The following is a 19,525-nucleotide window of genomic DNA, read 5'->3' on the forward strand; positions in this document are numbered from 1 at the left end:
AGACTAATTGTAGTGGTCAGTAACCTTTGCTGAGTGGTGTCTATGTGCTGAGCATTGTTCCAAACACTTAACTTACATACTATTAAATTCTTATAACACTTTTATGAGATAAGTTTCTATGAAGATCCCATTTTAGAGATAAGGAAGATGGTGCTCAGAGAGGGTAGGTAACCTGCTGAAGGTCACCCAGTTGCAGAGCCAGGATTTGAACCTGGGGACCTGACTCCAGAGATTGTGCTCTGAAATCCAGGACCCTGACTGCCTCCCTAGTGTTCGCTGCAGTACATGAGCTAGGCTGGGTGCTTTGCAGATTCATGCTTTAGTTCAGTCTTTCAGCCATCCTGCGGAGAACGTGGTGTTATCCCCATTTTGCATCTTGTAACGGAGGAAACCTGCTCAAGATTACCTGCCAGTAAGTGGCTGAGCTGGGATTTGAACGCAGATCTGCCCGCCCTGGAGTCTGTTGATAGCAACTTTCCATGGATCCTACTCCAGTCATTGTAATGGAAGCTACTGGAATCCTCATCTGACCTTTTCTTGTTCCCTCCACCCCCGTGCCTTATTCCTCTCTAGACCTTGGGCCTGCCAGGCCAATTTCAGCTCTTAAAGAGGGTTTGGAAGACGGCTTGAAATTCTGTAGGAAACGTCCTAGTTTTGTTCTTCTGCTCTGAATTACTGAACACCCTCATTGGGTGAGAATTGAAACAAGGGTGTCAGGTGCAGATACATTGCTAACCTGTGCCATCAAGCTGATTCTGACTTGCGGTGAGCCCACGTGTATCAGAGTAGAACTGTGCTCCATAGGGTTTTCAGTGGCTGATTTTTCAGAAGTAGATAGCCAGGCCTTTCTTCTGAAGTGTCTCTGGGTAGACTCAAACCTCCAACCTTGGAATTAGCAGCTTTGCACCTAACTGTTTATGCTACCCAGAGACTCAGATGCATTGCTAGGCACATGAAATGTACTTGCTATGTGACAATTGTTACTTTTGCTATTAGTTTTAGAAGCTTAGTAGTTATATGAATTGTCTCCCTGAAACACTCGTTTTCATGAGATTCAACCCTGTAAGCCTTGACGGAGCACCCTGCACGTGGAGGCTCTGGGGACACCAAGGTGAATGACATACTGTGCGCCTCTGAGGAGTTGGGCCTCAGTGGGAGGAGACTGATGGTTGTCACATACCCTTCCACATGCTGCCATTCCATTAATGAAGGAGCCAAGCCCCAAGGACTTGGTGACAGCCTAGGCCTGGGACCAGGGAGGGCTTCTCAGTGGAGGTGCCTTTCTATCCGGACGCAAATGCTGGAGTTGGGTTTTAGCAGGTTGGGAGTGAAGGGTAAACATGAGGAAAGACAGATAGTGGCCAGATTGTGGAAACCCGTGAAGTGATATCTGCCGGATGTGCATCTTACTGAGGGGAGAGGCTCTCAGGTTTGTGTGGAGGGCCAGAGTAGCACACTCAGTGTAGGCTTGAGAGTCCTTTAGGCAGCCAGAGTGTTAGAGGCCACTGACACAGTGGCTGTCTCTGTCATTGGCGCCAGGCAAGGAAGTCGGACTGTGTTCAGGGGCTTCGTGGAGTGACAAAGCTCAAGGTCATGGTTGCTAGCTGCTTCCTCCGGGAGAGGCACAGCCGAGCCAAGGGATGAGGACTAGCGGGCACCATGCTCCGTCCTGCTCAGTCCCGGGCGTCCCCTTATGGAGTGCATGGGTAGGGAGGGGCCCACACCGTGTACTTTGTGTGTTTTGCGCTCATTCTGCTTACATCCACTGCAAGTGGTTCATTCATATAAATTACTTCCGCACACGCTAGGCCGCCACTGAACAGAGACACGCGTTTGACAAGGAAAGCCAGGAGAATAGAGTGCAATTTCTTTGATTAAGAAGAGACTTCAGCTTCTTCCAGCCTCAGATTGCAATTCTAAATATCCTCTTCCTTTGCCCTCCCACCCCCCTCAAATGAAGTTTGGGCAGCTGAGAACCCCAGTGGAAAAGAAGGCCCCGTAAAAAAATTCAGATTCAAACAGGCCTGGCAATGAAGGAGCAATTTCCCGAGTTTTGGGTCTGTAGCACATGGCTGCAGCCAGGCCACCTGCTCCAGGTTTCTTGAAAATAAGAGCCAAAGAGATATTATCTTGCCTGTCTTCCATAATATATTAATTCTTTTTCTTTTTTTTTTTTTATGGCTCCGGTGTCATAGAAATAAATTAGTTTTTTTTCCTACAGATTTATCAGTGTTTTTAGTTAAAGTAAAAAATTGTAGCTCTAGCATTATGATGGGTTCTTCTAAGTTGTCAATACCGCCCACTGTACTGCACGAGAGACAGTGCCTTGACACTCACTGTCCCGTCTAATCTCTCCTCTGATCCTCACAGCACCCCGGTGAGGGGGGATGGGGGCTGGTACCCCTTGTGCCCAAGAGAGGGGCTCAGAGAGGCTGGGATGCTGGCATGGGACCATGAGTTGGAGTCAACTCGACAGCAACTGTTTTTTTTTTAATTTTTTTTTTACTAGCCCTTGGTGGCAGGGTTATTAGTGGCTGTTTTATTTACACCCCTCCTCCAGTCACAGCCTCCAAGCACCCAGCACAGTGCCTGGCACGTAGTAGGTGTTCAATAAATATGATTTGGATGTGTGCATGGAAGAATGATATAAGTAGGGTGGGGGGGCGGTCCTAGAAGTTTGGGCTTACCTAAGTAAGGAACATTCCTAAAGGAAGATTTCTGAAAACCCGTTGCTGTCGAGTCAATTCCGACCCATAGCAACCCTATAGAACAGAGTAGAACTGCACCACAGAGTTTCCAGGGAGTGCCTTGTGGATGCGAACTGCCGACCTTTTGGTTAGCAGCCGTAGCACTTAACCACTGCACCACCAGGGTTTCTGAAGGGAAACAAATAACAAACATTGCGCATGCCTCCAAGGAAACAGAGTCTGCTTGCCTTTTTGTTCTGAATTGGGTCAGGGATCCAGAGCCCTAGTTCAGGGCCATGGTGTCAGAGCAGAACTGCACTCCGTAGGGTTTTCAATCACTGTGACCTTTCAGAAGTAGATCGCCAGGCCTCTATTTTTGAAGTGCCTCTGGATGGATGTGAACTGCCAACCTTTCGCTTAGCAGCCGGGCACTTAACAGTTTGCTCCACCCAGGCACTCCTAAGGTGGAAATACAGGTTGAGGGGGGAAATAAAAAACCAGAGGGAAAGTTAGAACACATAGTGGTTGCTACATGGCCACGCACACTTGCTAGATGTGTGCTGCAGTTTTGGCTCTGAGCTTCCTAGCAGCCAATTTCAAGAGGGAAATAACAGTTCACAGGGTCTGTTAAGCAAAGAAGAAAACAAACAAACAAAATCAAAACAACAACAACAAAAAGGCTCTCCAGGAGAAATTTAGAAGTTTCTGATCTCAAGACCTGACTGAGGGATATGGTGAACAGTGTCTTCAACATGTGAACGAAACAGTGACAACAATTAAGTTCAATGTCAATCAGATGCTAGGTACTTATTTAAAGGTGTGGTTTTCTGTCCATGAATGCTTTCCTGAGTTGAAGACGTCCAAAAGAGTAGTTCTTGTAAGTAATTACAGACTGTGTATCGGAGAGGTCCTCCTTCCCCCTTACAGTGTCGCCTGTATGCTAACTATTGAATGTCAATGTAGGAAAACCAGCTGTCTTATTAAATTTGAGTATTTGTATCCCAGTATGCAGCCAGTGTCACTCAGTCTGCTAAGCTGATAAACAGCTATAACTGGGAATGAATCGTTGTTCAAAACAAATACTGTCCAGTAGCAGAGGCTTCGAAAAGCACTTAGAAATTGCAAGCGTATTTTTTTACATAGCAGCTGAGTATGTCACCAAAGAATATACACATTTATTCTCACCCTGCCTTTCTGTTTTGTGTGGTTAATAAAAGAGTGATCAATTGAGCTCGCTGGCTCTCTTGGGTAAGACTCTATAGGAATTATTTTTGGAAGGGCAAAGCAAACTTGTCTAGACAGATGGTAATCCAGAGAAGTGAGGGGACGATGGAACAGGTGAGAGCTGGGGGTTAATTTTGCCTTTGCTTTCTTCCTTAGATGAATTGCGACAAGCCATCATGGCCATGATGAACAGGAAAGACGAGCTGGAAGAAGAGAACAGGTATCATGATCTTCAGGCTTGTGAAATATTCTCTTTCTTTAAAATTCTGCGTCTGGGATAAAGAGAATATAACAGATGAAGGAAATTTTGCTTTGCTGTTGAAAGTGTGATTGATGACTTGTTTTTGGTCTGGGATATGCCACTTGAGTATACATATTGTGGTTTGAGTGTAAGAAGGAATGAGACCCTTACGATAATGGCATTACCTTAGAACAGACTGAGAATTTGGTAGAGCGATCTTCTGAGTAACCCTTAACTGATGGCCTGCCTACTATGCTGCAGGCACTCGAATACTTGTCTTAAAATTTGCCCAAATCAGGGATACTGAGGGCAAGATGGTATTTGGATGTGTACAAGCCTAATTGTAGTTACTGAAAGGGCAAAGGGTTTTTATTCCCTGTTGAACCCCATGCTAGATGCTGCCCAGGTATTAGGCACACTGCTTCCAACTGACTGCCCGAAGGTGAGCCTCTCACCTGCCAGAACCTTGTGTTGCTATGGGCCGAAGAATAGAGGTAGTGGTCTGCAGCTGTCAGCTAACCTGCCAGCACAATTGGGACACCTTCCTGGGGGTTGGGGATGATGTATGTGCACATACATACATGTGTGTGCACGTGTGTGTGTGTGTGTTCATTTTGACCGCTTATTCTTTTACACATAATGGAAATTAAGAATCCATTGTGATAGCCAATCATGATTCTTTCTTTTTTTTTTTAAACCTTATTTGGGACCCTGATTGACAAACTTCTCCTTTGTCTTACGGAAACCTATAAAAGAAACAAGCATACTTTTCTAAAACAAAAGGGTATTTTTTTTTTAACTGTGATAAATATATATGGAACAACATTTGCCATTTCAACATTCTTCGCTGTACAATACAGCGACATTAATTATGTTTATCATGTTGGTCTACCATCACCATTATCTGTTTCCAAATTTTTCCATCAAAAACAGTATTTTTTTAAAAAGGAATCTTGAGACAGGGTAATTTTCCAACTAAAATAAACTTTCAACCAAGAGCTTGTAAACACTGCAGGATACTTTTTCCTTATTCCAGCTGGAGCTGTTATCTTCGAAGAAGCCGTAGGTTTTGTCTTACCTTGGGAAGAACGATAGTCATTGCCTGTTAATTTCTTCTCCTTCCCAGAGAAGAAAAAAAATCATAACGTGTGTGTGTGTGTGTGTGTGTGTGTGTGTGGTCAAGGGAAGACTTTGCTCAAACCTTTCAAGGAACACCAGTGTTGGAGAGTTCAATTAATAATGGGGGAGCCAGACATGTTTGCTTGTATCCTGATGTCACGGGGCAGGTGTCTTCTGGATTTAGTATGTGGACACACCCAGGTTGGTAGTTGTTTTCTAAAAATAGCCATTTTAGGTACAATTAAGTAAATGGTCAGCAGATCCATGTGTGACTCACTTCTTGATAGTAACTTTTGATTATCACTGGAAGAGCTTCTGTCTTCTCTGTTATGTAAGACGGGGAATGGCACACGAGCGAGCATGGTTTGGAGGGTTAACAAATGTGGGAATGTAAAACATACCTATTGCTTGTGTAACCTGGAGATGGCAAACGAAACCTTGGGTTAAAGTGTGTTTTGTGGGTCGTGGTGGGAATGACATTAGGCTTCTGTCAGATAATCCGAGCATGTATCTTTTTTTATGCCTCAGATTATTCTTTGAGACTCTGCTGGCATCCCTTTCTTTGTTAGGTCTCGTGTCCAATGTGGCTGGGACAAAATAGCCTCAGCTTAATGTGCTGTACCTTTGAGTGGGATGTCTTTAAAGGGACTTACTTGGGATTTGCTAACTCAGTGTTTTTGGATGACTGGCCTGCCCCCAGGCTGTCAAGAGCACAGAGCCTGGGCTACACGTGATTCTCTTGGACCCATTCCTCTGAGGCTACTGGCTATAGTTTTGGATCTCCAGAAATCAGATTATTCGAATAGACTTGAACTATGGTTTATGCAGATTCTTGTGGAATATGAGTGAATTAGGTCTTGATGTATTAGGTAAATTACTGTGCTCTGGGCTTAAGGGATGCTAGGTTGATAGCATCTGAACTGACGGGGCCCATTCCTCGCAGATCACTGCGGAACCTGCTTGACGGTGAGATGGAGCACTCTGCTGCGCTCCGGCAAGAGATCGACACGTTGAAAAGGAAAGTGGCCGAGCAGGAGGAACGGCATGTAGTGAAGATTCAGGCGTTGGCCAGGTATGGGGGCCAGCGGGACAGAGAAGTGGGTGAGGGAGGCTATGCTAGAACCCCAAGCACACCTTTCAGTAGCACCTTGTAATTAAAAAAAAAAAAAAAATTGACAGTGGCAAATGGACATAAAATTTATGTACCTGAAGTTTTAATTTAACTTATTTCATTGAATGAAAAGTGTTTGTGCACATGACTCAAAATGCAAAAGATTAAACTATACAAGTCTCTTCTCCCTTGACCCCAGCTCCCCAGTGTGCTTCCTGGAGGTGGTCAATGTTACCAATTCCAGAGACTGTCCATACTTTGTTGTTGTTGTTAGGTGCTGTCAAGTTAATTCCAACTCAGAGCTACCCGAAGGTGCACATGCAGATATGTGTGTGTGTGCACTTTTCTTTTCTTCCCCTCTCCTCCTCCCTTTGTCCCTTTCTTCCTAAATGAAAAATGGTATACTCCATTCACTTTCCATTTTAGAGATTGTTCTGTGTTGGTGGACATGGGGCTGCCATCTTCTATTTAGTAGCTCAGAGGTATTTCGTTGACTGCCTGAAAATTCATTTAATCAGTCCACCAAGAGGTAGGCACTGGAGTTGTTTTCAGTCTTCTACTATTACTGGTAATGCCACAGTGACTAACTTTTGTGTTAGTCGTTTTGTTCCTACGTGAGTATATTTGTTGGAAAAATTCCCAGAAGTGGAATTGCTAGGTCAAGTGCCATGCATTCATAAGTTGGGCAGAGATCATCAAATTGCCCTCCATGGAGGCTGTGTTAGTTTCCTTGAGCTGCTGTAACAAAGTACCACAAACTGAGTGGCTTATAAGAACAGAAATTAATTGCTGGCAGCTCTGGAGGCTAGAAGTCTGAAATCAGATAGTCAGCCGGGTTGATTCCTTCTGAGGGCTCTGAGGAAGAAAATTTCTTCCATGCTTCTCTCCTAGCTTCTGGTGATGGTCAGTGATCCTTGGAGTTACTTGGCTTGTAGATGTTGTTGGTTGCCATCGAATTGATTTTCTACTCATAGCAACCCCATGTGACAGAGTAGAACTCCTCCATAGGGTTTTCTAGGCTGTAATCTTTATGGAAGTAGATCACCAGGTCTTTCTTCCATGGAGCTGCTGGGTGGGTTCGAACTGCCAACCATTCTGTTAGCAGCCGAGCACCTAACTGTTGTGCCACTCCAAATTCTGTTTCTGTCATCACACAGCATTCCTTCCTCTGTGTGTCTGTCTGTGTCTCTTTTCTTTTATAAGGACACCACTCAGATTAGATTAGGACACACCCTTCTGCACTATGACCTCATGCTAATTTAAGTGATCGCATCTTCAAAGACCTGATTGGGACGGCATGTCTTTTTTGGGGACACAATTCAGCCCATAACAGGGACCAAGCCAGTGTGTGTTCCCCATAAACTTGTGAAAGGGCCTACTTCTGCCCAACTGTGTCCACAGTGTGTGAGACCCAACTTGTGGGTCTTTGATAATATCACAGGTAAAATATGGTACTGGCAGAATATTTTCCATTTGCATTTCTCTGACAGTATGGTTGAGCCTCTTTTACTTGTTTAGGAGCCATTTTTATTTCCTAAGTCACTGTGGCATTATCAGTAATACCGAAACACTGAAGACAACCCCAGTGCCCACCTGTTGGTGGACTGATTAAATGAAATCTGGGGCAGTCAGACATTGAAATACCCTGAGCTACTAAAAAGAAGATGGTAGGCCTGTGTACACCAACACAGAACAATCTCTAAGATTAAGATACAAAGTTCTATTTTATTAAGGAAAAAATAAAGCAAACTCTTAAAAATCCCAACTCCCCTGAAAACATCCATGCTTACCGAATTTGTCTGCATGGGGATATATTTTTATAGACTGTGCTTGGAATCTATAGCCTACCATCTTTTAGGCTACCCTGTCCAGTGTTTATTATTGCAAAAGCGATTTTTATTATTTCCACATAGGCTTTATTGGTAGCTATTTTTTAATATCTGGATATGGTATTTCACAGAGTTAACGTACCATATTGGAGTCCCTGGGTGATGCAAAGTGGTTAAGCGCTTGCTGAAAGGTTGGTGGTTGGAACCCACCCAGAGGCACCTCAGAGGACAGGCCTGGCGATCTGCTTCTGAAAGGTCACAACCTTGAGAATCCTATGGATCAGTTTTACTCTGTGCACGTGGAGTCGCCATGAGTCAGAATCGACTCAACGGCAACTAACAGCAACAATATACCATATTAAATGTACCATTCCCAATTCTTGGGCACTTGAGCTGTTTCTAATCCCCGCCCCCACTCGTTTAGGTAAGATAAAAAGTGTGTTTCTATAAATCTATGAGAGAGATGACAAAAATTCTCGGTGGTTCTTTGAAATCAATCACCTTTAAATAACACCAGGAGATAAATGTGTCTTGTGGATGTGGGTAGAAGAGTCCAGAGTTAAGTAAATTTACAGCGCTGTTTCCACCTACGTGTTAGTAGATGATGTGAATGGCGCTAATGTGATTGTCACATGTATATATAATCAAAAGTTGGCACGATGATCCCATATTTAATTTTTATTCTTTGAGCATCTCTCCTTTCTTCCCATTTTGAAATGACATTTCCAGAGTATCATAGATAGTGAGATGAATATTATAAATACAGTAATAGGTGCTTAAATTGGGCATTTTCTCCCCAGGACCACCATTTTACCTAGCCACGCGAGGGTTGTGTGGCATAATTGTATTTGATGTTCCCAGTGAAGACTGAACTCTTTAGCAGTTCTGATTCTGAATCACCAAAGAAAGACAGAGTTACATTTCCTGCCATTTGAATGGCTTGTATTAGGAGTCAGTTTAGGCTTGAGTTCCCATTCCATTATTTGCAAATTGTGTGTTTCTGAGTGAATTGCTTAACTGCTGTCAGTGTGTGTTTCCTCATCTATGAAATGGAGAGGATAACGTTGCCGTATCCACCCACCTTGGAGGACTGAATGGAGAGGAATGCGCGTGGAAAGACATAAAGCACGGGACACGAGCAAGCTATTTTAAGTGTATTTTATAGTAAGCGTATTTTAATATATGATCATTCTTGGGAAGATTTCAGCATATAAATGGAGAAGAGAAAAACAATTTCTTAACTAGGCGGTTTCATAAACTGAAGTCTCCCCATTTAAACAATGGTTAGCTAAGAATTCCAGAGGCCTCAAGAACAGAAAGGGCCACATAAACCAGAGACTCCATCAGCCTGAGACCAGAAGAACTAGATGGTGCCCGGCTACCACCAGTGACTGCCCTGGCGGGGAACACAGCAGAGAGTCTCTGACGGAGCTGGAGAAAAGTAGGGTGCAGAACTCAAATTCTAGTGAAAAGACCAGACTTAATGGTTTGACTGAGACTGGAGGGACCCGGAAGACATGGCCTCCGGCCTCTCTGTTAACCCAAAACTAAAACCATTCCCAAGGCCAACTCTTCAGACAAAGATTAGACTGGACTATAAGACATAAAATGATACTCATGAAGAGAGTGCTTCTTAGCTCAAGTAGATACATGAGACTAAATGGGCAGCTTCTGTCAGAGGCGAGATAAGAAGGCAGAGAGGGTCAGGAGCTGGTTGAATGGACACGGGAGATCCAAGGTGGAAAGGAGGAGTGTGCTGTCACAGTATAGGGAGAGCAACTAGGGTCCTATAACAATGTATGTATAAATTTTTGTATGAGAAATTAACTTGAATTATAAACTTTCACTTAAAGCACAATAAAAGAAAAAAAAAAAAAAGAATTCCAGGGGCCTGAAAGTTTGCAGTTTGTAGGTAGAAGGAACATCTGTAATCAACTTCACAAAGAGAAAAAAGGAAGGAAGCTAACAGGGTGGCTGGGTTTGTAAGTTTTGCACAATTTGTTTGCTGACTTCTTCCAGACAGAGTTCACCTTTGCCGCCTCTTGGAACTTTCTTCCTGCTTCTGTCCACAAAGGGGCAGCTGTCAGTGTTGTCAGGCAGTGGACCTGCCTGGTCAGTTGTTGACTGGGGACTGAGGGTGCCATATCTAATCTGGGTATCGTTGGGGTACAGCAGCAAAGCATCACAGGCTGGAAGGCAAGGCCTGTGTGTATTGGGTTACCCTGTTCCCAGGCCTGGTGTGTTCAGGTTGCAGATTCTATAACGCAGATATTTAGCCTGGGGGTTTAGAGCACAGGCCCTGTTATCAGACAGCAGAAGTCAGATCATGGCTTTACTGCTTACTAGTTGTGTGACGTTAGGCAAATTACTTAACCTCTCTGAATCTCAGTTTTCTTAGTTATAGAATGAGGATAAGAATACTATCTACCACATAGAGTTGACGCATGGATAAAATGGGAGGCCATATGTTAGCTCAAAGAATGTGCTTAATAAGTGCTCAATAAATGTTAACTATCATAGTCATTTTTCTTTAATAATTATGTCACTAAGAAACTTTGCCAAATCAAAAGTTACATTTTAACAGCAATGGTGGAGAAAGAATTAAGAGCTAAGGTATTTCAGAATCAGAAAAATGAAATTATTTTTGCTTTAAGCATTCTACTACAAGCAAGTGTCTCTGTGTGTGTTTACTGGCTTTAGGTATATAGAGCTGTAGTACTGCAACATCACTGTCTTAGGCTGGGTTCTCTAGAGAAGCAAAACCAGTAAAGTGTATAAATATATATAGAGAGAGAGATTATATCAAGGAAACAGCTCACGTGATTGTAGAGGCTAGAATGTCCCAAGTCCGTGGATCAGGGGAGAGGCCTCTCCCAAGTCACACAGCTGCAGAAGCTGGCAAGCCCAAGATCGGAAGGTCGGAGAGCAGGGCTGCCACTCACAGGCTGTGCAGATCGATGAATCCCAGGTTCGGCAGATAAGCTGACAACTCAAGTCCCAAGAACGGGAGATGAGATGACAGGAAGCAGCTGCAGGATCCAGAGAGAGCAAAAAGCCAGAAAGTCCACTTATATACAGATGCAGGCCACACCCCCAAGGAGACTCCCTTTCATCCGATTGGCTCCTCACAGTATATTCAATCATGGGAGTGATTACATTAAAACATGGAGAATCATGGCCCAGCCAAGTTGACACACAATCTTAACCATCACAGTCACTGAGCAAATCCAGCATTTGACTACATATTTCTTTTGCTCTAAAGTAATGGCTTTCCTTTCTGCTGTCATGTCTCAACAAAGAACAAGGCCGTGTCACTAGCCCATTGCTTTCTGGCCCCAAGCAGCTGGTAGGTCCTGATGGAGAAGCATTATAATTAGCAGTAGTTCAGGTTATGTAATTCGCAATCCCTAAATAATTGATTGCCTTATTTCCTATTGAATTAAGAAACCTCAAGCTAGGAGACAGATGTTAAAAGAAAGAAGACATGAGAAAGCAGTTTTTAAAAAAGAAAACATGAGAACTAGAAATGAAAGAAATTATTTTAAAGAAAGACACAAATTTACCGTATTTTTACGCAAGTAACGCACGTCTTTTACGTTTGCCAGTCGAACCCTCACCACGTGAGGTATTTTATAAGCGCTTCTATGCGGATTTTTTTTTACAAGTTGCTGTAAGAAAATTAGCATAGTGTGCATACAAAAATACTTCATGAGGGGGAGGCGTGGTTGCAGACAAACATAAAAGGCTCGTGTTATTTGCGTAAAAAATACAGTACGTGAGAAGTGCCTTTGGGGGAAGCGAGTGAACTGTGTTGGATTATTGTGGGGACATTTTCTGGTTTTGCTCATTGTGTTAGTTATCTCTTGCTGTGTAACAAATTTTCCCCAAACTTGGCAGCCTAAAGTAGCAAACATTTGTGATCTTCCACAATTGCTGTGAGTCAGGACTGTGGGAATGACGTATCTGAGGGGTTCTGACTCGAGTCTTTCACAAGGTTGTAGTCACAATGTTGGCTGGAGCTGCAATCATCTGAAGGCTTGACGGGCTAGAGGGGCCACTTTCAAGCTCACTCATGTGGCTCTTGGCAGGAGGTATCAGTTCCTTGCCATGTGGGTTTCTCTTCCACGTAGCAGCTGGCTTCCCTAGAGTGAATAATCTAAGAGCAAGAGAGAGCACACCTGTGTTGAAATGAGTTTATGTGGTCTTTTGCCATGGTTCTTTGGAAAAACAGCTTGAGAGATTTTTTCCCCTAAGTCCTGAGGAGTTATCTTTGTCCTAGTTTTCTACCCCAGAGGGTTTGTTATTTTGTCCAGGTTGATTGACATTTCCTGGATAAGTGTAAACAATTTGTAGTTTCATACTTTTTGTCTGGTCCTAGGCTGCAGCCTGCCCTGTGATTGGTATGCACCTTGCAGGGATTGGTCAGTAGACTATGGAAATACTGCGTCTGTACCCTGCTATGCAAATGAAGTATCTGTGGCCTACAGAGAGGGGATTGGTCAGTTTGTGGCTCTGGTGGGTGGGCCATGCCTTGAAATTGACAAGGAGTTGTGTATATATGCAATCAACCCCACAGAGGCTTTAGAGACAGGAAGAAGCAGTATGATAGGAAGAAGCAGAAAGGGAAAAGAAGAGACAAAAGAGAAGAAGCCGAGAGAGAGGAGGCAAGAAACCCCCTAAAAGAGCTGAAAAAGCTGTCCTGAACTGAAGAAGGGAGATTTTACCAGCATACTTCCTGATCCTGATCCCGAGTTGTACCGTTACTTCCTTAATAAACCATTTAACTGTAAGTATGGTCTGTGAGTTCTGTGTGGCCATTGCAACCGATTATCGAACACAGCAGAGAAGTAGAGAGTACCGTGGGAGGGATGGCAGGTATCAGAATTGGTAAAAAGGTTGGAGACTGGAGGTATGTCTGACCTCCACCTCATAGGAATCAGCCTTGGGCTGTTCCTGGTCATAATTCCCCCTGAAGTTAGACAGGTTCTGATGCTACTGCTACTGCTGATACTACTAGCACCATTTTACAACACTCAAGGTGGACCCTAATCTTGGAAGTCACACACCATCGTTTCTGCTGTATTCTGTTGTCACACCAGTCAACCCTGGTGCAGGTTGTGAATAACACGAGATGGGGATTATTGGAGGCTGCCCACCACATTGATCAAACTGTCATTTCCTGCTGGGACATTTTCCTTGGTGGACTATTCCTCATTCCCATTCTGTCCATGTGATTTGATGGGGCGAACCTCATGACCACCCCCACCAGGGCTCCAGAGGAGAAAAGCTGATCCAGGCCTGGACAATCAGGTCCTTCCATCCCTTGGCCACCATTATTGTGTCCCAGAAGGTCATGTGACCAAGCTGATCTGATAAGAGTCAGTTACAACATTCTTGAGAGGTTATGATATAAGCCAGGAGTTGTTGGCAGGTATTTATAGGATTGCTATGAGTCGAAATGACTCAGCGGAGTGGGTTTGGTTTTTTTGGGTTTCTGTCACTGCAACTGGGTGAGTAATAGATGCTGACCCTAAAGGAGAAAACACAGTGGAGAAATGGAGGAGGAGAGAAATCAACAGATTCTGACGACCTCATTTAAGCTTCTTTCATCGTTTCATTATAGGATAGACCCAGTCTTTCCTGAAGCTGTTTTACGTCTGGACTTTTCAACTATGTAAGCCAATAAACTCCTTTTGTTACTTCAGTCAGTTTACGATTGGCTTTCTCTCAGTTCTAATCATAAGAGTCCTGACTAACCAGGCTTCCTGGTTCAGATGTTAAGGATTGAGATGAGTTATGTTTTCACTGAGTCAAAGTAAAATTGTCCCTTCAATCAAAACTATCAGGTCCATGAAGGGACTTCCAGTTAATAGTGATTCACCAAGGTCCCCGAGTCAGGCGAAGGGCAGACAGAAAAGCACTTTCTCATAGGATTGTTAAATGAGATTAAATGAGCTAGTGATCCAAAAAGGAGCCCTAGTGGTGCAATGGCTAAGCACTAGGCTGCTAACCGAAAGGTCAGCCATTCAAACACACCAGTGGCTCTACGGGAGAAAAGACCTGGTGATCTGCTCCCGTAAAGATTACAGCCTAGGAAACCTTATAGGGCAGTTCTACTCTGTCCCATAGGGTCACTATGAGTTGGAATTGACTTGACGGCAAACAACAACAGCAGCGATGATCCTAAAGCCCTCAGCACAGCTCCAGGTCCATAGTAAGTGCTCAGTACCTGTTACCTAATGCCTTCTTCTCGGCTGGTGCCTTGGCCGTGTGTGGCGAGCGGGCTGAGGTGAGACCAGAATCTCGTGTGTCCTCCCCTTGTCCAGGCTTCCCTCTGAAATGAGCATGTTAGATCCTGTGGCCTTCATTTTACCTCTAGCTCCTCCGGTGGTATTTTTCCAGCCCTACCTGCCCAGTGTGTGTCCGTTTGTTTATTTGTCCCTGTGGGGCTGCTGTGACGGCATCTGGAATGTGAGACTGAGAACTGTCCACACAGTCTGCAAGGGAAGGACAGATGAGGGTCTCAGGACCCCTGCTGAGATCACCTGGTCAGCCCCCGCGAGAGACCTTTATTGACTTTCCATGAGGGCTTTAAATCTCACTTCGTGCCTGAAGGCTCAGTCTCTGCTTTTTTTTTTTTTTTTTTTTAAATGATTGGAGTAATATGAAGCCTATATCCTTTGTGAAAAAGGACAGTAAATTTCTCCAGTGGCCATCAAAAGGTAATGACTGTATTTTTATCACAAGAGGCAAATGGTCAGAGTTGAGAAGGTCAAACATGGGACATGGGCTTGAATTCTGAGCCTGTCTTGGGTTTAGGGACAGCCTTTGGAACCAGTGGTCTACATCCTTTTATTGCCATCTCCTCAGCTGCAGTACATGCTTTGACAGGGAAAACCAGTAGATTTCATCCTATTGCCAGCTCTGATTGATAGTGGCTACCTGAGATTCGTGGTTGAGAGGATCCTGAATCTCACTTTAGCTCATCAGGAATGAGTGCTTTATTGACTAGCAATGTCTGCCATGATCGTAGGAAGAAGAAGTGGTGGCAAACATGCTCAGAATTTGCCATCCCTATGCTAGTGCTGATGGAGCAGTGGAAAGTGAGATAAAATCTCAAGGCCAAGATGGTATTGTTGTACACAAGCCTGAAAAAGGGAGACTTTGCTATTCTTTTATGAAATCCCCATTGTTCATTTCTATCTGATAAGAGAAACATGCTCTGGAGGGATATCTTAAACTCACTACGTAAAACAAAACAAAACTCTGCTCTAAGGGTGAGTAGAGATCAGAAATAGACCCAGTTTTGGTCTTTATGTCCTTCAAAAATTAACTTTTGCCTTGTTGTCTAATTTTAAAAGCCTATGTTTATGGACTAAGAGTTGGGGGAGAAGAGAAGGGTTCTTTAACTACTAGAAGAGTTGCTGTAGTGGACATTGTATTGCCTTCCTAAAAGCCCTCCCCTACACTTCTCCCACACTAGGGTATCAGTCATAGCTTGATTTTTTTCTTAGTTGGTGGTGGGGATTGAACCCTCCCAAGCACAAAGGTTCAGCCCTGATTTGTCTAATTTGGTCAAGAGAATTCTGTTTCCTTTCCACAGTCAGTTCAGCTAACCAAGGCTTGTTCTAACTAGGAATGTGGTTGGACTTGGTGCAGGTAATGTGCGCACGATCTAATTCTGGCCAAGGAGACACGGCTGAATGTCTGCTGGGAACTTTGGAGGAAAATGTTCCCTTGTCTGGTTGCCTGGGGTGGCTCCTTCCTCAGGACCATGTGCTGTGAAGGTATAAAGACTGGAACTGCTGTAGCAACTTTACCCCCATGAGGGGAGACATATTTCGGGTATGCTGCATCTTAGAGTGGAGAGGCAGGTGAGAGAATTGAGTCGTATGACATCACTGGGCTGCTGAATCCCCCTACCCTTGAAACAGATCTGTCTTTTGACTTTCCAGTTTTGTGGGCCAATAAATCCCCTTTGCTGTTTAAGCTAGTTTGAGTTGACTTTTCTTGATATACCAAGAACACTCATTAATACAGAAGGCTTTGCTGGTCTCCTGCCTGACCATGGGTGGGTCAGTTCCCCTTGTGATAAATCCACAGGAACCATTGTTCAGCCATAGTGTTAAATGTAATTGACACTTTTATGTCTATTGCCGTTCATTTACTGCCTGTCTTCGCTTTCAGATTGTTAGCATTATGAGGGCAGCTACCATAACATTTTTGCTTGCCTTGTATCCCTTGCTTCCTGGGAGCATTCTGGTTGTATTTCTTCTAAGAGTGATTTGTTTGTTCTTCTGGCAGTCCACGGTATCTTCAATATTCTTCACCAACACACAGTTCAAATGCGTCAGTTCTTCTTCTGTCTTCCTTATTCATTATCCAGCTTTCACATGCATGAGGCAATTGAAAAGACCATGGCTTGAGTCAGGCGCACCTTCGTCATCAAAGTAACAACTTTGCTCTTTAAACCTTTAAAAAGGTCTTTTGCAGCAGACTTATCCAGTGCACTACATAATTTGATTTCTTGACTGCTGCTTCCGTGGACGTTTATTGTTGATCTAAGTAGAACGAAATCCTCGACAACTTCAATTTTTTCTCCAGAGGCTCAGATTGCAAACAAGTTTTTCACCCCTACGCATGGCCAGCAGGACAGTTGGAAGTATTGCAGGATGTAGGTTGATTCCTAGTTGTGTGGGACTACCTTATGGTCTCCAGGACAGCTGTTACCCTGGACCCCCACTCTGAAAATGCTGGCGACACCTCATCATCATTTTCATGACCAAAAGTGTCACCACAAATTTTTGATGCACCTCTAGAAGGCAGTACCATTCCCAGTGAGAGTCACTGCTTCAGAACTTGCCCAAAAGTTCTCCTTTTCAAGACCATTTGCAAATATACCATCAGGATTTGTGTTCAAGAGCCTTCTGGTGCCTTTTCACCTGCTCCTGTCTTTTAGAGCCCTTGACCAGGGCCTGAGCCCTGTTGACGCTGAATTTCAACATTGTTTGTTAAGCTCGTACTGTGTGTCCTGTGGCTCTCCTGTCACTTCTCCTTGGGCATGGAGCTTCCTTTCCAAGGTTGCTGGCTCTTCCGCTTGACTGAGTCTATTAGCTGAGTGAGTTGTGCCTCTCTGTCATCCTTTAGCACATCCATGTCACTAGCTGACAGGTCTTTAACAGCTTACTCCAGAGTAGCCAGGGAGAGTTCAGTGCATGGGGTGGGACTGGTGTATGGGGATAAGACACATGTCAGGGTAGGAGACTAGATGGCTCTGGAGGATCGGTTTTTCCCGAAGTGTAATGCTCTGGAAGTGCAGTGAAGGATGGATGGTTAATATTCATTTGTTCATCTGTTTTTTCATTCATCAAACATTTGTTGTACTGTGATAAGCTTAGTCGGAAACCCTGGTGGCGTAGTGGTTAAGAGCTGCGGCTGCTAACAAAAAGATCACCGGTTTGAATCGACCAGGCACTCCTTGGAAACTCTATAGGGCAGTTCTACTCTGTCTTATAGGGTCGCTATGAGTCAGGATCAACTTGACGGCAACGGGTTTGGTTGTTGTTTTTGTTTTTTTTTTACGCTTAGTTGGTCAGAGATGATAAAAATACAGCTGCTTCTAACTTCTGTTGTTGTTAGTTGCCATCAAGTTGATTCTGACTCATGGTGACCCCGTGTGTGCAGAGTAGAACTGTGCTCCATAGTGTTTTCAAGGCTGTGACCTTTTGGAAGCAGATTGCCAGGCCTGTCTTCTGAGGCTTCTAACCTCTGATGTTGTTAACACCAAAAAACTCATTGCTGTTGAGTTGATTCCAACTCATAGTGACCCTATAAGTCAGAGTAGAACTGCCCTGTAGGGTTTCCAAGGAGTGGCTAGGGGATTTGAACTGCCAACCTTATGGTTGGCAGCCGAGCTCTTAACCTCTGTGCCACCAGGGCTCCCTGATGTTGTTAGGTGCAACGAAACACTCCCCGGTCCTGTGCCATCCTCACCATCGTTGCTGTGTTTTAGCCCATTGTTGCAGCTACTGTGTCCATCTCTTTGAGGGTCTTCCTCTTTTTCACTGACCCTCTCCTTTACCAAGCATGATATGCTTCTCCAGGGACTGGTCCCTCCTGATAACTTGTAGGCACTGATGATTGTGGAAGGGACATATAAACAAAGACTTGAAGCTCTTGGCTGAGGATCTCATATGCTGCAGTTTAGTGACCTTTCATGTTGTTGTTAATGATGTCAAGTTGATTTTCAAATCATAGCGACCCCATGTGACAAAACTGTCCCATAGAGCTTTCTTGGCTGTAATATTTATGGAAGCAGATTGCCAGGTCTTTGTCCTGTGGAGCCACTGGATTGGTCTGAACCACCAACCTTTCTGTTAGCAGCCAACTGCTTAACCCTTGCACTACCAGGGCTCTTTAGTCTTAGGCGGAAGCATAGTGTAATGGGTTTGAGTCCTGCCTCTGGGGGGTGCAGGCTAGGGTGAGGCAAGTGAGGCATGTAGCGTACAAAATTCCAGGAAGCGCTCACTCTCAGGGATGTGCATGCTGCTACCACTTCTAGGTGTGTGCTCTCAGATGGTTCTTTTACCCCTAATGCTTCTAATCTGGAAAACCGGGATGATAACAGTCTCTCCCTTGTAGATATTATGCAAGAGATAATGCATGAAAAGTGCTAAGCACAGTGCCCTGCGAAAGTACTTAGTAAAAGCCCGCCATGATTATTATTATTGCTTTTGTGGAAGTAAGTTATTCTTCCATTTCAGGGCTGGCAAGAGTCGTTGTCTAGAGTTAATCAAGCCTGCTGTTGATCAGATGTAACTAACCTTCTCATAAAGAATCCTCTGGGTTGAAGAGCTAAATAGTTACTTCGCTATGCACAGCACAGTCACCTGGGGAGCTTTTTTTTTTCAAATTTTAATTAATTTTTAATTTTATTTACTGATCAAGAAAACCGTATTTAATCTGATTATATTTCTAAAGCCTAGACTAATTGTCTGGTCACATATGTATATAAAATACAAAAAACACGTCAAAAACTTTGAGATAATCCTCATAGGTTAAAAAATCAGTGAGCTAATACAATTATTACTATGATAAATTAGTCAACCTATTGAAACTATTCTCATTATACCAAATTTCACAACGTCATTGAGTAACAAGGAATTTTTGCTTGTTTACTTTTTTTTTTTTTTATTGTACTTCAGGTGAAGGCTTACAGAACAAATAGTTTCTCATGAAACAATAGTACACATGTTGTTTTATGACATTGGTTAACAACCCCACAACATATCAACCCTCTAACTTCTCAACCTTT

At 43.8% G+C, this 19,525-nt stretch overlaps 1 protein-coding gene across 1 annotated transcript in view; it reads left to right on the forward strand.

Annotated features, from left to right (window-relative positions):
- SNX29 (sorting nexin 29) overlaps positions 1 to 19,525 on the forward strand; it is a 589,817-nt gene that overhangs the window by 152,985 nt on the left and 417,307 nt on the right. Inside the window, exons 12-13 of the mRNA XM_004373263.3 lie at positions 4,068 to 4,131; positions 6,215 to 6,343. Of these exons, the coding sequence (XP_004373320.2) occupies positions 4,068 to 4,131; positions 6,215 to 6,343 (193 nt within the window). The remainder of the gene's footprint in view (positions 1 to 4,067; positions 4,132 to 6,214; positions 6,344 to 19,525) is intronic.

The sequence above is a fragment of the Trichechus manatus genome, unplaced genomic scaffold (assembly GCF_000243295.1).
Source record: "Trichechus manatus latirostris isolate Lorelei unplaced genomic scaffold, TriManLat1.0 scaffold00024, whole genome shotgun sequence".
Classification (NCBI taxonomy): Eukaryota; Metazoa; Chordata; class Mammalia; order Sirenia; family Trichechidae; genus Trichechus; species Trichechus manatus.